Source organism: Protopterus annectens, chromosome 9.part0 (genome assembly GCF_019279795.1).
Source record: "Protopterus annectens isolate FY-2018-M chromosome 9.part0, PAN1.0, whole genome shotgun sequence".
Lineage (NCBI taxonomy): Eukaryota > Metazoa > Chordata > Ceratodontiformes > Protopteridae > Protopterus > Protopterus annectens.
In genome coordinates this window covers 1,402,445,213-1,402,460,433 of record NC_056743.1, presented here as the reverse complement: position 1 = coordinate 1,402,460,433, position 15,221 = coordinate 1,402,445,213, and the positions used below count along the sequence as shown (strand labels likewise).

At 39.5% G+C, this 15,221-nt stretch overlaps 1 protein-coding gene across 1 annotated transcript in view; it reads left to right on the top strand.

The window, feature by feature from the left end:
• The window catches only part of LOC122812094 (beta-microseminoprotein-like), a 67,524-nt gene that overhangs the window by 36,586 nt on the left and 15,717 nt on the right, over positions 1–15,221 (top strand). Inside the window, exon 2 of the mRNA XM_044084370.1 lies at positions 14,824–14,956. Within this exon, the coding sequence (XP_043940305.1) occupies positions 14,824–14,956 (133 nt within the window). The remainder of the gene's footprint in view (positions 1–14,823; positions 14,957–15,221) is intronic.

Below are 15,221 nucleotides of genomic sequence, written 5' to 3'. Positions count from 1 at the left end.
TGCTCTGAACTTTTTGACCCTTTTTTATCCCTTATCCATGGGTTCTGCCAGTCTGACTTCATTTCCACATTTCCTGAATGAGGAGGTGAAAACTAGAATCATGGCAAACTATGTCGGGTATATAAAAATGCCAAATAAGCAGAAAAGTAAGTTGAACAAAGCCATGCAATGACTAGTGCTTCGATATGGCATAGAAATCTGGGCAATGAAGGCACTGCAGTTGAGGAAGTTTGAAGTGATGGAGATGAAATACCAGAGATGGTTAATATGATACATGCAGTGGGACAGATTAAGAAATTAGGATATCAGAGTGGAAGCCAATGAAACCCAAACTGCAGAAAAGGTCAAGGAGAACAGATCTCTTTCAACTTTCTGGACTGAAAGCAGCACTTGTGCCTGTTTCCCACCTTTCCTATAACTAGCCTAGTCCGGTTACAGAGTTGCTGTATCCAGGATTGTTCATAGGTTGGTACTAGGCTATCGGTCCAAGGGCCTATACAAGCCTAGCCATAACAATTCCCTAGCTATTTCTTTCCACACTATTTACTTCCCTGGACCCTGTCTAGCAAGGTGACTGACATGACACCCTGGGGTGAATTTCCTTTCTCCCATCCAGTCATCAAGGTTCCTTTTGAAGAGTGCCAAAGTGGTGCTCTGCTTGACATGTATGAGCATTTTATTCCAGAGTCTGGGGAGTCTCTGGGTCAGAAACCTATCCCTCCAACATGTTTTGTTTATTGTGTTGACAAGGTTTAGATCCCTAGAGCATGTGGCTCTGAGGGATTGGGATTTCTTTAAGTGTAGCATGTCCAACAGCTCTGGATTTGACATGGCCTTGTATGATAAGCAGAGATCACCTCAGGAGTAAACGATATGCGACAGAGTATAGCTGGAGTTTTTTAAGGCGGTCAGCATAGGGCATCTGCTTTAGGCCTGTGATTCCTTTAGTGAGGTATTTCTGCAGCCTTTCCAGTTGTTGCAGATGTCTTGAGAGGTACATAACAAATGGGGCATTGTATTCTACAATGGGTCTAATGAGGGATGAGTACAGTGGGACAATGACCTCATTTTTTCTGGATGAAAAGCCCTTAATGATGAGGTGTGCCACATAGAAGGATTTCCTGACTGTTGTGGTGATGTGGTTATTGAAGGTGAGACCACTGTCTACCTGTGTCCCTAAGTCTCTTGTCACACTTTCGGTGTTTAGTGTACTGCCACCTATGTGGTAATTCACGGGTACATGTTTTTTCCCAAAGTGGATAACTATACATTTCTTGGCATTAAGCTTGAGCCCATGGCTCTGGCAACAAGCATCTGTTTCTGTAAGGCCCTTTTGTAGAATATCCACATAATTTGTGGATTCAATAATGGCTCCCAGTTTGCAGTCGTCTGTGAACTTTGTTAGCCAGAGTCCCTCAGTGTTGGCCTGTACTTCAGAGACGTAGATGCCAAACAACAGCAGTCCCAGGACTGAACCCTGAGGTACTCCACTTATCACTTGTCTGGAGCTGGATTTGGAGTCAGCTACTTTTACAGTCTGGGTTCTATCAGTAAGCCAGATGGCAACCCATCAAGTGACATAGGGTTAGCAACAGAAGATACCACTTTACTTTTTCTGTTACAATACAGAGCAACACTGATCTGTTCCAACAGCTGGAACAGCATCCTCTGTATAAAGTTTTTCTTAAGTAGGTATATTAAAACCATATTTTATCTAAAGAAATCATGTTTGAATTAAACTGTTTGAAAGAAAAAGCACTTGCAAAAGTTCCAGCATGGCAAGCATATTAGACAGGTCTAATAAGCGTGAGATTCAGTGTATATTTAAGATACCAGCGAAAGAGGTCCTAAGTTTTTCCCAGGGATTATTATGGAAAAGACAGGTTCAGTTTCTTTTCAGGTTGATGGAACTGATTTAAGAGATTCATATAGAAGACATTCAACCAGCTGAAGCATATACCCTTCTATGACAATTGCGGAAAATAAGTTAGTTTTCAAACTTGAGTTGTTTCTTGATTCCAACCCTAAAGGCTTCCATATATGAATGAGTCAGAAATTCTAGAGATGTAGGATTCCTTACCTGAACTATGAAAGTAGCAGATGGTCAGGTAATCAACTTAGTGCCTTAACTAATAAGTAATTAGTTATTTGCAATTAAAGTTTGCTTACTACATCATCAAAAGATCACTGAAGTTCCATTGTATCCTGGTAAAGTAATTACATATATCTTTAATCTAACACTGGGAGGTAATGTGCTATCCCAAGGAGTGGAGGTAATTGGTGGACATCCATAGTAGTGAATCTGCCCATGATTATGAAGGGGGGCTGCACATCTACAGTGTGCATTAATAAAGTGATTTGTAACCGTATTCTCCATTTCTGTGTACTTTTTCAAAATACACTACCCATCTTACCACCATCACCATAAAGCTGCTTTGGTCTATTACATAAGATTTTGCCTTCTTCTTCCATCATCTTAAGAGTTCTATCTTTATTTACATCCACCAGTAACTTGTTTTTCACTCTTTTTAACCAGGTTCCATGTCCTGTTTTTCTGCGCTTTTCGTGACTCTGGATTTTATTCCATTCCTTACTCCTTTAATGGAATCCTGCATCATTCCCACAGGCACAAGTTGCTGCCACTTTCCATATTATGTCATACCATTTTCAGAATGACTGAAGAATACCTTGTTGTAATCCCTGATATTTGTTTTTGTGTTACATCCCAGGATTAATTAATAATCCCACATATTTATTGTTGTGACACATTCTAGGATTAATTAATCAGGCTATTATAAAGGCTACATTGTCATGACCATTTCATTATTAGCAAATAACTGTATCATGTCAGCCTTTGTCATACCAACTCTTGTATGAGGACCACTCTCTTCACAACTGCAGCTTCTACCAAACCTTCTTCTATTTCTCGTTCACCCTTTTCTACAAATGTGGATAACTTGTTATTCACTGAAGCATATTAAGGACCTTCTGGAGAATGTTCTTCATTGTCTTTTGCTCATCCATCAATCCAGCTTTTCAGATTATGATAATTTTTGTCATCACTGACAGCAGTGACAACAGCAGTAAGAAGAAGCAGCACGCTTCCTTCATCTCAGGGTCTGCATTCTGCAGGTACCTGTAGTGACCTAATTATTTCCTCCTTTAGCTTCAAAGCAGAACTGTCAGTGTCTCCATCCTTTACCTCAATATCATTGTAGTCTTCTGCAATGCATTTTACGATATTCTGAAGAAACACTGCCGGCCTCCATCTGTTCGTCTCCTCCTTCTATTAACCTCATGAATCAAGGTATTACCATATCTATGTACCTATCCATCACTTCCTCTGATGCTGTTATTTTTGCAGTATCTGTGGCACATTAATCAGGTGCATCATTATTATCCCTTATTTTTTTTATGGTCTCGTGTTCTGTTATTCAATTGCCTGTCTTTCCTACTTACTCTGTCTCACTGTAATACCGTTATTGCCTTTCCCCACATCACTTTGAAAGGAATTAGATTTGCTACATTTCTTTTTCAGATTTAGATAGACACAGTCTGTGGCATAAGGCCTCAGCTCCTCCTCTGTATTTTCGCTGTTACTGTTCCATTACCTGGCTCACAGCAGCAGTCACTGAGCCACTGGGTGAGTTCTGCCATTCTTTCTCTCATTAACCCATTTATATATTGTTTCTGAATCACTGAGTTATGCTAGCACTAGTCTGGGGATCTGAACAGGGTGCCAAATGCACTAGCTATGGTTTTGACTGTAATACCAACCTCTTGGTGAATCCATCAATTCTCCATTGTTTTCTGCTGTGCTTCAGTGCAGAGCTGTATCTAGCAATTTTGGCACCGTGTGATGTTCCCTGATTTGGCACTGCTCCAAACTTTAAGACAAGGAGCAAAAACAAAAAATCTCTTTAAACTGTAGCAAGTGGTTTCTGACAGTTTATATCACCCATGAAGTGCTTCAGCCCTCTGCTAACTGCTGGTAATGCACTAAAGGCAAATCAGCATCTACTAATTTCCCCTAGCCTTCTGCTTCTAGGATGGCTGCCCCCTTCTTCCAACCCTAGCTGAACCTCTGCCTCATTGACTGTATCAACACTGAGATCATTTGCCCTTACATGCACAATCACTTGGTGTTTAGCTAGCATTTTTTACCACTTTTAAAATGGCTGGATTTAATTCACCGTTTGTAAGATATGATGCTGTCTCCACTCAAACTAACTATTCAGCACACAATCTAACATTAAAAGTAATGGATTTTTTCAATATAAGTACACCATATTTTCCATCAATGCACAATGCCTTTCTCTTATTTTCTTTATCTGTTTATCTTTCTATCAAAAGCTTCATACTCGTTCTGGATTTCTCCACTGTTTACTTACCTTGGTAATGTTTTCCCTTCCTGTTTACAGAGCACTTTCCTGTCTGTCACATTGATCATGAAAAGTTGTTTTCTTTCTTCTTCTAACAGCATTGTGGTACCTTCTTTAATGCTTCCTTTTTCCTTTGGCACACTTGTCATGATTTCAGGTCCTTTATATCCAAGAGTTTTACTCCAGCACTCACATTCTTGTTTTGTGTTTTTAAATCCACCTGCAACTGCTGCTGGCTAATTATGCAGCCCATCCTAACATTGTTGGGGGTTGGGATTTGCTCCATATGTTTCCCTGTACCATCCCTGTTTTTTTGAGTTTCTGGAAGGGTCTCTGCCTTGCACCAACATCACACATTTTTTGTTAACCAGGTAATCACCCTAGAGACAAATAAATGTCTTCATCACTTACTTTGTTAGGGACACACAGTAGACAAGCTGAGGTTCACAGAATCAAACTGTGGACTACAATATGAAGCTTATTTGCAGCTCATAGCATTGACCTCCTCTTCTCTACTACCAGGCATCTCTAAGGCACTTCTTATAATAATATCTCTTCTTTCAAATTGGCACATTTGTATTTAATAAATATTTTGCTCATTCCCTACAGTCTCCTGGTTTCATCATTAAGTATGCTCAGCTCCAAAGCCCACAGCCTAACGTCTGTCTGTAATTCTTTGAGCCATACTGCAGAACCAGAACTTGCATATCTCAGCCACCTCTCTCTCTATTTCCCCCATGTTTCATCTATTTCATCTCATTTGTATTTATTATATTCTCTGCATTTCTGCTGCCTGACAGCTGTCATCCCTCACCCCACTTCATCCCCATTGGATGAGAGCCAGTCATGAGATGCTGGCATCCAGGCAGCAATCAGGGCTTTTTCTGCACAGGGCCCTATATTTTATTCTTATTCATTGGTATAAAAATGTTTTACTCACTTTGTTGTTCAGTAGCAGAGTAATTCCAAGGGTAAGACAGTGCCTTGATAGCAAATGTGTGAACTGCATGTTTGTGTGAAACTTGTCCTCTTTGAATGAAGCTGTACTGCATGAGGCAACTTTTCTTTCCTTTAAGGTGCTGTCACCTGAGTTAATTGGGTTAACTAAGGAGGTAAAAGATTGAGCTGGGCACTAATATGTTTGCATGATGGAGGGTATAAAAATAAGTTTAATACGCTAGAGTAAATATAGATTCAAACTGTTTTTTTCCCATAAATATCGCATTAACTAACAATTTTTACTTGTGACCTACACTCATTCCAAACTGCTTTCATTATTAGGGATCTGCCCATCTTTTAAATGCTTGGGTAGTTGAAGTTTTTGTCATATAATTCATGAATAAAGGTACATAAACAGGGGGTACATATCTGTGTTAGAGTTTAAGCAATCAGTACCATGATACGAAGTAAGATAAGGACACCCAGCAAACAGAAAATCAAACCTTAGTAGAGGAGAGCACAGGAATCGCTAGAGCTGACATACAAAGGGCAGCAGACAAACTTTCTATAGCAGTTCTTAATATTTAAATATGGTCTTTAAACTGAAGGCAATCTAATGTTTTTAATACATAGGTTCATAGGTTTATACTAGGCTAACAACCACCAGGGTCTTTACAAGCCTAGCCATGCAACCCAACCCAATTTTGTCCTTGAGTTCCTTGGATGCCTATATGGTGGGTATGTTAGTCAACAAGAGTCGCTAAAGGTTGTGTGGAGGGTATGTTAGTTGGGGATTAATATACCATCAGAGACCTGGAGCCCAGACTTGGGGTGAATTTCTGATTTCCCACTGAATAATCAAGTTTTCTTTTGAGGAGCATCACATAGATGGGGAGCTTATTTCACAGCACAGGGATCCTTTGAGACACATATCAGTCTCTCCAGTATGTTCTATTTATGTCACAAGCAAAGTTCAGGTCCATGGATCTAGTATTTTTGGTGCTCTTTGTTTTGTGGATGTGCAAGAAGTCGATCAGAGCTGGATATGAAGATGCCTTATATGCTAGACATGGGTTGCTTCTCAGTATAGTGTAAGAGACAGAGTACAGAAATAGGGCCTTAAGACAATCTGTGTAAGACAGGGTATTCAAGTTCCTGGTTAGGTACATGCAAGAGGGGACATTGTACTCAATGGTGGGTCTGATAAGGGATGAGTAGAATGCTGCTATAACTTCCTTCCACCCGAATACCATACCCTTGTTTATAAGTTGAGCAACATAGAAAGATTTTCTTACTATCTTGGCTGCATATCAGTTGAAGGCCAGATTACTTTCAACATATGTTCCTGGATCCTTATTGGGTCAACTCTTAGGGATGTTTTCTCAATGGAGTAATTAGCTTTGGTGGACCATCTCTTAGGGGTGTTTTATCTATACAGTAATTATCTTGGCTGGCCAATTTCCCAAAGGATACTATAATGCTTTCCTTAACAGTGAGTGTTAATTTGTGGCTTTGACACCAGTCATTTTTTGTGTTAGACTCTCATGTAGGATATTGCTGTCATGGGGGAATCTATGATAGCTCCCAATTTACAGTCATCTGCAAACTTGGTGTACCAAAGACCTTTGACATTAGCCTTTACTTCTGAGAAGTAGATGCCAAACAGGAGCAGGCCCAACACAGAGCCCTGTGATACTCAGCTGGTGATAGTTCTCCTGGTGGAGGTGGCCTTACTGATTCTGACTTATTGAGTCCTATCTTTGAGCCAGCCAGAAATCTGCAAATTATGTAGCAATTTATGCCTAGTTCTGAGAGTTTATCGACAGTACCTGAGTGGAGTTTTATACTGAATACCTTAGCCAAGTCAAGGTAGGCAGCATGTAACATTTCTCCCTCATCCATAGCCTCTCAAAGAAGTCTACCAGGTTGAGTAGACAAGACCTTCACTTAACAAAGGTAAACTGGGATGGGGCCATTGTCTGTAGGTTGCCAATGTCCTTGTTGATCATTGTCATGAAAATTTCTTTCATGGTTTTGTATATCAGACTTGTCAGACTGATGGGTCTATAGTTCCCAGGGACAGTTGATGGTCAACCCTTATGAAGTGGGATGACCACCACAACCCTCCACTCACCAGGCATGTAACCTGTTTTGAGGCTGTAGTTGAAGAGTGTTTCAAGAGGTCCTGCTAGGTCTTGTTTTAGGCTATTTAGGATGAAAACAGTGATGTTGTCAGGGCCCACTGAAGCAGTATTTATCTCCTTACTGAGCATCACCAGGGCCTACTCTCTGTTGATATTTGTGTGTGTGGGGGGGGGGGATATGCTAGAAAGGACTTCACAGTGGTAGTGGGAGGGAGTATGAGCTAAATATATCAGAGAGTAGATTTGCAATGTCACCCTGCCCAGGGAAAGTTGTGCCATTTACTACCAGTTTTGCACACTGCTGAGTGTTACCTTTTATATTCCTGACATAGCTGAAGAAGGCCTTAAGATTGTCCATAGCCTGTGAGGCTATCCTAACCTCATAATTGTCTTTGGTGAACTTTATTAAGCCTCTTAGTTTCTTGTTTAGTTGAATCAAATAGCTCTTGTCTCTATGAGAGTCGGTCTTTCTGATTTTGATCATGAGCGTTTTTCTTTTGTTATATAACCTGCTAAGGTAAGGATTCCACCAGTGTGGGTTTGTTTTTGGTGTTAAATCTGGGTTTAATTCTGGTAGGTATGGCAGCCTCAGTGCAGCAATTTACATTTTTAACAGGGTTTCTGTAAATAATTTTGAATAAGTAATTGTGTTCTTGTGGTTTGGGGGAGCTGTGAATTTTGTCAAACTATTGCTTAATAGGATGTAGTTTTATTTTGAATAGTTACTAACTGTGATGTGTTTAATTTTGTTTTCCAGCTTGATTTTTATTTTAGGGGCAACAGCTTTGTGTTCTGACCTCACCAATTAGGATGTGACACAGTGGGGGGGGGGGGGGTGCAATGCTCTCCCATATTGGTGAGTACTAGGTCCAATATGTTTGATCTTCTGGTTGGAGTGTGCACTATCTGGTCCAATGTGTTTGTGTTGATAAAGTTCAGGAAACGTTGTGCCTGTAAGTTAGAGGCAGTGTGTGTTTCCCAGTCAATAGCAGGGTAGTTACAGTCTCTAATGAATAGAGTATTTGGGTGGATGATCAGTGCCTCTAGTAGATCTAGGCAACAGCTATGATCTTCATGAGTCAGAGAAGGTGACATGTAGTTGGCCAGAACATGGCAAGGAACATTGTCTATGGAGGCTAGAACATGGATGAACCCCCGAGCGTCATCCTGTTTAACCAACCTGGAGTTGTATTTGTTGCTAATACTGATTAAGACATCCCCACATTTAGACCTAGTCTGTGTTGCTGTTGGTCTAAATGTGGGAAGGACATTGTAGCCTTGCACTGCCAGAGTACTTTATGCAGAATTATACCAAGCCTTGGTGACAGCACAGATGTCTCCATTCCACACAGTTTGTAGAGCTTGTAGGGTGTGGGGTTTCCAGTAACACACTAAGGTTGCTCTGAGTTTTTTTTTTTTCCTTGTTTTGCTATGTTGGTAGTCTTGCTATTTTGACATTGCCTAAAAAAAGCTTAAAGGGGATGGATAAAATGAATATTCAACTTCCCAGGGGGTGACAGGTGCAGACCATCATTCGCTAAGCAACGTGGTCTACCAACCATGTCCTCCCATGCTAATAGATATTGGATACCCCTGGAGTGGCACCAGAAACTAAGACAGTTATTAAAATCAGCCATTTTCTGTTTCTACTGTGGAATCATCCTTGGTAAAGGTAGAATGCTGCTCAATGCAATATGGGTACTTGTCTGTGACGCATAATCAGAGCGCTCCATAATGTGTCTTTTCATATATCCCAGTAAAGTACATCTCAGGTCATTTACACCCACATGGACTATTATAGAACCATGATGGTACCTGTGGTGCAGCAATTTCAGTGTGTGCATGGTATTGTGGATCCTGGCTCCAGATAGGCAACTAACTGTTATCTTCTCCTTGTCCATCTTCTTGACAGAGGTACTTGTATGTAATGCAGAAGACTCCCCATGACAAGAGTACCAGGTTAAGAGTTTCCTTGCCTTATGGGCTTTGCTCTTGAGGCATCATTGGGTATAGGCTTATGTGTGGTGTTAGGTGTTCATTTTGGTGTGTGCTTTAGTGGTTGCTGAGGATAGGTGTTGTTGTTTGATGACTTAGGAGGTCATTGAGGTATGTAGAGGTTTCTTTTATGTACCTCAGCATAAGAAGGTCTGTGTATGTATGTGTCTGTGTGTGTGTGTGTGTGTGTGTGTGTGTGTGTGTGTGTGTGTGTGTGTGTGTGTGTGTGTGTGTGTGTGTGTGTGGTGAGCTGTATTTGTGAAGAATGTAGTGTGTGTGTTCTTGACAACCTTGTTTGTAAGCAAAATTTTTGCCTCCAAGGAAGTTATGCATGCATATCTCTCACATGCTATGTTAGTTTCTTTAAGGATTAAAAGGTTGCCTGAGTACATGAGATAATTGCTACATTTTCTCAGGATCCTGATAGCTACCAAGCTGGCCACAGAGACATTAAGAACTTGCAAATCCATGTTGTCAAAACATGCATTAGGTTTGGGTATGAATGTTTAGGGACTTGGTTTTGCAGGAGTCACCTGAGTGGTGTCTAGGGTTAATGATAGATGTTAGATAGTGCTATGATCTGATATTAGTGCTGTTAGATGCACTAACTAGCTGCCTTAAGTCCAGCTCCATGCAAAGCCATTCTGTGTTACAAGTTAAAGTCCTAAGTACTAGCTTTATAGGTTTGCTACTGTACAGGTTACTGCTAACTGCCACTGCATAGTGAACAGTTCTGTGAAAAAACTCCTAATTTATAACAGTCAGACAAAAGCTGAATACTTACTCCTGTATCCTCTCGCAAATAAACAACTACAATTTGAGATCCCTGGTATGCTTACCAACTCAGATGGACCACATAAACACCTTCTGTCACAAGATGGATGATCCTGGAACTTCTATCTGCAAAAGTACAGCAAAAGTAGCTCTCAAATGCAGATAACATCAAACAACTGTCTGTAATAAGTCCCCTGGCTGATGAAACAAGCTCACTTTAAATCTCCCTGTGTGTTTCCCAACTTGGACTGTCAAGACTATTTTACTATTGCCAATAGAATAGCAGTCCCAGTCTTCTTAATGTAAAAGCATACTTGGTTTGCCAAAACTGAAAAGGTACCAACTAGCTACAACAAGTATTTGACCCTTTAAGCCCCCTTGTGTGTTTCTAAACTTGGATAGACCAGGCTACTTTTCTACTCCCACTAGAATTGCAATTCCAGTCTTCTTAAATTAAAAACACACTTTAGCTAGCCAAATGTGAAAGCTATCTTAAACAAAGCAAACAACTAGCTACAACAAGTAATTCTCACTTAAGCCTACTTGTGTGTATCCCAACTTGGACACATCAAACTACCTTTTTATGCCACTAGAATTACAGTCATCCATTTACTAGTAACTTATTCACCATTTCTTTTGGACCCCACTTTTGGTCAGTTATTGTCTTCCTGCTTAGGAGAAGAGAACAAACATATTTTTATCCTGATCTTGCTACAAAGAGAGTGGTCTGACGTTAATGCAAAGTCTAGAAGGTTGTATTCCCTGAATATCAACCAATTTTAGCAGAATCTCCAGATTTTTGCCTCCTGATTTTGGTGTGTTCCCCAGAAAATGTGTAATTTTCTGGTAAATCACTGAGGATTGAATCTAGTAAACAAAGACATACATTTGTTTTTCAGACTTCATATCCTTCAGGAAATGCATGCTAACACAAAACCTGTTATTCAAACAACTTTTTAAGATTATAAAGGAAACATTTAAAATCTGTCTCTGGGTGTGGGCCTTTGCACCCCCCCCCCCATTATTTTAGGCTTTGTCCAGATTTCATGCACTTAGAGGCTGACAGTTATGCCCAGGATTTTTTTCTCTATACCATTAAATATCGAACACTTTAGGTAATGGTATAACAAAGCAGCAGACTGATTTCTGACCCATGGAAGAAATGAAATGTTGTCTAAAAGAATACAACAAAAAGCCTGCTGCTCAACATAAGCTAATCCTAGAAATTCTAAGGGTTAGTATTTATTGCCCAGTTAATTTTACCTATCTTAACAAAAATTAAATTAAAATCGAAACAACAAGTTTTTGTTAATTGCCTCTGAAGGAAAAAAGGATTCATCTCTAGATGCAATACAAGAAGGTTTCCAGTTGCTGGAGGAAAACTTTTTTTTTTTTTTGTGCAGTCATTTGTTGTTTCTGCTCTGACTCCACGATGCTTAAAATGCGAACTACAAAAGAAAACCCTTCACCTTTTTCACTAGAAAGCCCAACTTCCAGATCCTCAGTGAAGGAACTAGTTGATCATATGTGGACACGTGGTCTGTTACTCAACGTATTGTAAAAACAAAGAGAGGGTGGCTCCTGTACTTACTTCACCCCTGCCCCCTTAATTATATGCATTAACTCCATTTCCATATGCCTGAAGAAAAGAGAAAGCCCCATAAAGAATAATATTTAACATGAGCGATAATATTCCCATTATTCCACATAAGCAAAGGAAAACAAAGCCAGGAACTTGTAACATCAAAGAGGTGTAACCCCCACGAGTTGCTGTTTGTCAAGGTTACATTTTATCAATGGGTATAGAAGCCCCCATCCCCTTGCAGTGGGACTGTAGTGGCTTATCATGGGGTCTTCTTTTGACAAAATCAGTACCACTCTTTTTGTCAGTTTTTCTACCAAAAATGAATTATGGACTTGCATCTTAAACAATGCCATGCTATAAACAATGCTATGCTATAAACAATGCCATGCAATTGTTCTTGAGCTGCTCACCAAATTCCCTCTCTCACTCTTTTCCTATGGTTCGACAATCTGTTAATATTAGTATTGTACTCTCCCCATCTCTGTTCATGTACCCTCATCCTACAAATAGCAACACTTGGAAAGCCTTGAGAAACTGACACCAGTTACTGAATGATCCATAAGTACTCTATGCTGGCACGTACTCAGCGGTGGCAATGCTGATACTGCCCATATCACATGCTCTTCAAGGAAGTAAAGCTGTGGGCCTACCTATGGATACTGCACATCTGAACCTAAACTCCAATACTAATAAGAAATGAAAATATCAGAGCTGATTTGGGTTATGAAAGATGCAACAATTATATTCCTTATCCTGTTGCATTTTAGTGACGATGCAAAACCTTGGTTTGTAGACTTTCTTACCAATAGATCCTTCAAGGTGAAAGTAGGTACCACCACATTTGAAACAGCTCCTCTTATGAAAGGAGTTTCCCCAGGGTTCCACTTTATCCCCTCTGTTATTTTCCATATTTATCAGCAAATTCACGTCTGATACTCAGATACCTCTCATTCTTTATGCAGATGACATGGTCACCTACTGATCAAACAAATCCCACTATATTACACAAACTCAGCTCCGACGTGACATCTAAACCCTCAATCAGTAGCCAATAGATCAGAAACATATACTCAGGCCATCAAAAACAAAAGCAATGGTATTTGGAACCAACACAGCATAGCCAAAGCACCCAGCTTCCTTAATATTAAAGATGTTAATAATACCACCATAGAATTTACCACATCCTTCATATATCTTGGAATTTGGCTAGACCAATCTTTTAACTTTTGACTACACATTCAAAACACATGCAAAAAGATCACTACACTATTGTTCTGAACAAACAAGGTTTTGACCTCTTTTGCCCAAACCAGCCAAAGCTGCCATGGGCAAAGGAATACTATTATCTCAACTCAAATATGGACAACCCATAATAGCTGTAGCCTCAATGAAAAATGACACCACCTTACAAACAATCTCCTATAAAATCTACCAGTTCATTATAATATCCCCATATAATGAACACCACTGCCTGGCTCTCATCAAAGCTAAATGACTCCCAGTACATTTGACAACCAACATCCTACTACGATAAGTAATTCACAAAGTCCTTTCACCTGAGACATCTTCCCCTGTCACTCAGAAACTTTTCACCAAAACCCCCACACATAATCTCAGGGGTATATCTCAATCTCAACCTACCCTACTAACTCCAAATACTAAACTTTATTGCACTGACCATGCATTCACTATCCTAGCACCTACACTACGGGACTTCATTCCTGTCGCAGTCTGAAATGTCCAAAAGTACTTGAACTTCAGACAACAGCTCAAGGAACTCTTCTTCATCCAAGCAAACTACAGCTGCATTCATTCAGGTCATGTTACATGAACCCTGCACATCTTTCACACCCCTTTATCCCTGTTTCATCCTTTCTTATTTCATCTTGTCATCCCCTTACTTATTTGGATCTCTCACCCTACTCCTTTCTACTTCTTTTACCTCTGCATGCCTCTGTCCCCTTTTCTCTATCTTTTGCCCACAGTTTCCTTTGTTGAAACTATTCTCACTTGCATCTTTTAATATATTTATACCTCTATATAATGATATGCTGCTACCTCTGTAGCATAAGCCATATCAGTCATTATGACTATGATTTATCCATAAAGCTCTAAGAATAATTCTATTTTTCCATCCATGTTTTGTCATTGTAAACTGCTTCTTGAACTAAATGATGTAGCATATTCTTGTATCTGTAAATATGTATATATATTTGTTTTTAGCATATTGTTGTATCTGTAAATATGTTTTGTTCATTTCTTATGTGATCCTATTACCCAGGCTGTGCCTGCAAATGATCTATTGAGATCAGTGCACTACCACTGCAAACAAATATAAATAAATAAATAAAATAAATACCTTGTTCTCTAACAAATGATGTTATCTGATTTTTAAATGTCTTCTACATAGGGCTAAGTCAGAAGCTATAGCTAAGGTACACTGTATTCACATATTCTCTGCTTGTTGCTATCCTTAAACAGCAAAAGAAAAAAATCTGTCGGATTTTGCTAGTCTGGCTTTCCTACTATGAATTTAAGCTGTTTTGCCCAACAAGCCATTATCAACAAAAATGTATTTTTTCCACAATAATTTTCCAAGAAAGGTTTAGTCATTCCAGATGCCACAGTGCCTGAGCTTTAATTTCCTGCTGTAAACCCAGACCTTCTCACTGCTCCGGAATCACATGTCTTATACCTGTTTCCAGGACTGAGAGCTGCAGGTGGTAAAGCCAGTTTTTGGTTTTATAGTTATCTTGATTAAGGCCAGCACATATTGATTATTTTATGTGTGAACTGTATAATTATGTTCATATGTCTGTTTTATTTACTTAATAGCTTCTTGTAAAATTAAATGAGCTCCATGAAGGGAAAGTGTAGTGCACTAAAGCTGTGTTATTTGACCTTGCAATTCATAGCAGTATTTATAGATAGCATGATCCAGAACTGTCTTACAAGCAGATGCCTAATGACTTATTTTTCCTTTATTTTATGTATAATGATGAAGATTTAAAGCATGAGTACCCCTCAGAATGCAAGGACATCTATGATAAAACCATTCATCCTTTGAATTCTCAGTGGAGAAATTCACAATGCCTGGACTGCTTCTGCAAGAAAGAGTTCATAAAATGCTGTACAAGGTAAGTAATACAGTTTTCTGTTTCTTTATCAGGGTCTCACACTAGTCTCCAAGTTCCATAATCTCTTATCGTGTACTCCAAACTTGGAACAAATTGGCTAAGGGGTACAGCAACCCTCATACGACAACAAGACTCTGAGTGAATTTCCCAGTCATTCATGTGTCAGTGTTCCATATACTAAAATTTTATTGCCAGTCTGTCACAGTCATGTGTGTCTCTGGCAGCATTCTGCAATTAGGATGAGTAATGAAGATGTTGCATAAAT